Source organism: Apaloderma vittatum, unplaced genomic scaffold (genome assembly GCF_000703405.1).
Source record: "Apaloderma vittatum isolate BGI_N311 unplaced genomic scaffold, ASM70340v1 scaffold9627, whole genome shotgun sequence".
Classification (NCBI taxonomy): Eukaryota; Metazoa; Chordata; class Aves; order Trogoniformes; family Trogonidae; genus Apaloderma; species Apaloderma vittatum.
In genome coordinates, this window is record NW_009727784.1 from 4613 (window position 1) to 5789 (window position 1177).

General features: G+C 58.6%; 1 protein-coding gene across 1 annotated transcript; it reads right to left on the reverse strand.

Moving 5' to 3' along the window:
• Positions 1-911: 911 nt before the first annotated feature.
• Positions 912-1172, reverse strand: LOC104277231 (feather keratin Cos1-1/Cos1-3/Cos2-1-like; the record flags this gene model as incomplete). Its single annotated transcript, XM_009873810.1, has 1 exon — positions 912-1172. A coding segment is annotated over one exon (261 nt), but the record flags the coding sequence as incomplete, so codon positions are not given.
• Positions 1173-1177: the final 5 nt, after the last annotated feature.

Below are 1177 nucleotides of genomic sequence, written 5' to 3' on the forward strand. Positions count from 1 at the left end.
CCCTCCCAGAGCCTTCCACAGACCAGGCTTCTCAATCAGGCTTGGAAGTGGCCACACAACCTTTCCACAGCATGTGCACGAAGGTCAAGAGGACACATCTGGGTAGAGGCTCCAAAAAGCCTGGCCTAAAAGCCAGGGCTCCCAGAGGAGTCATAGATGCACGCCTCAGCTGCAGGTGACAGTGCCTGAAGATGACCCAATGCACCGTGTCCCACTCTTCGCTCCTCTGAGAATGGTGACAGCTCTCCATGTGCCCCACGCAGCCCTAATTTCCAGAGGGAAACACCCATCATGACTGTGTCTGGAGTGTACACAGAGGAAAGGACCACAGTGACAGTTCACAACCATTGTGTTCGTGACCACTGCACAACCATCTCCAACAGCCTCCTCCCAGAACCTCCTCTGGGCCACATCTCACTCCCTGGGCATCTTGGGAGAGCATCTACAGGGGAAAGGATGACACAGAGGCGTAGGCTGGGATGCAGCAAAACTTTAATGAGCCAAAAGAAGGAAATGAGGTTGCTCTTAAGTGGAGGTCCTGGTGCAAGGAGTAACAGGGACAGACAAGAGACTGCACCCCATGGCCATGGCAGACATTCTGCCAGGTGTCCATGTACCTGCCCCACAGAGGGAGCAGGGCCAGCAGGTCTTCCCTAGGCTGGCGTGGTGGGGCTCGCAGCCCAGGGGAGCACAAGAGAACAAGGACACAAGAGGCAAAGGAGAGAGTGCAAGAGGGGAAAGGCAGGCATGGGCTGTGCCTTTGGGGAGCCCAGGCTGGCCCTGTCCTTTTGCAAGGGGCGCTGGGATTGCTCAGCTCCTCTGAAAACAACAGGGGGATGCTCTGTCCCCAGTCTGGTACCATCTTGTGAGTCCGTGGGGATCTTACACAGCCAGGGCCATCTCCAGCATCTTTAGCAGGGGAGGCACCTCCTGCCGCAGTTGAGGCCGCTGATGCCGGAGAGACCAAAGCCCCCAGAGTTGATGGGCACTCCCTCGGAGCTCAGGATGCTGCCAACAGCAGCGGAGGTGGAGGAGCCCACAACGGTGTTCTGTGGGAAGGAGCTGAGGATGGGTCCGGGCAGGGCCACCACCACGGGGGAGGGCTCGATGACAACGGTGGAGCTCTGGCACTGCCGCACACAGGGCTCATTGCAGCTGTTGGCCAGCGGGGTTGGGC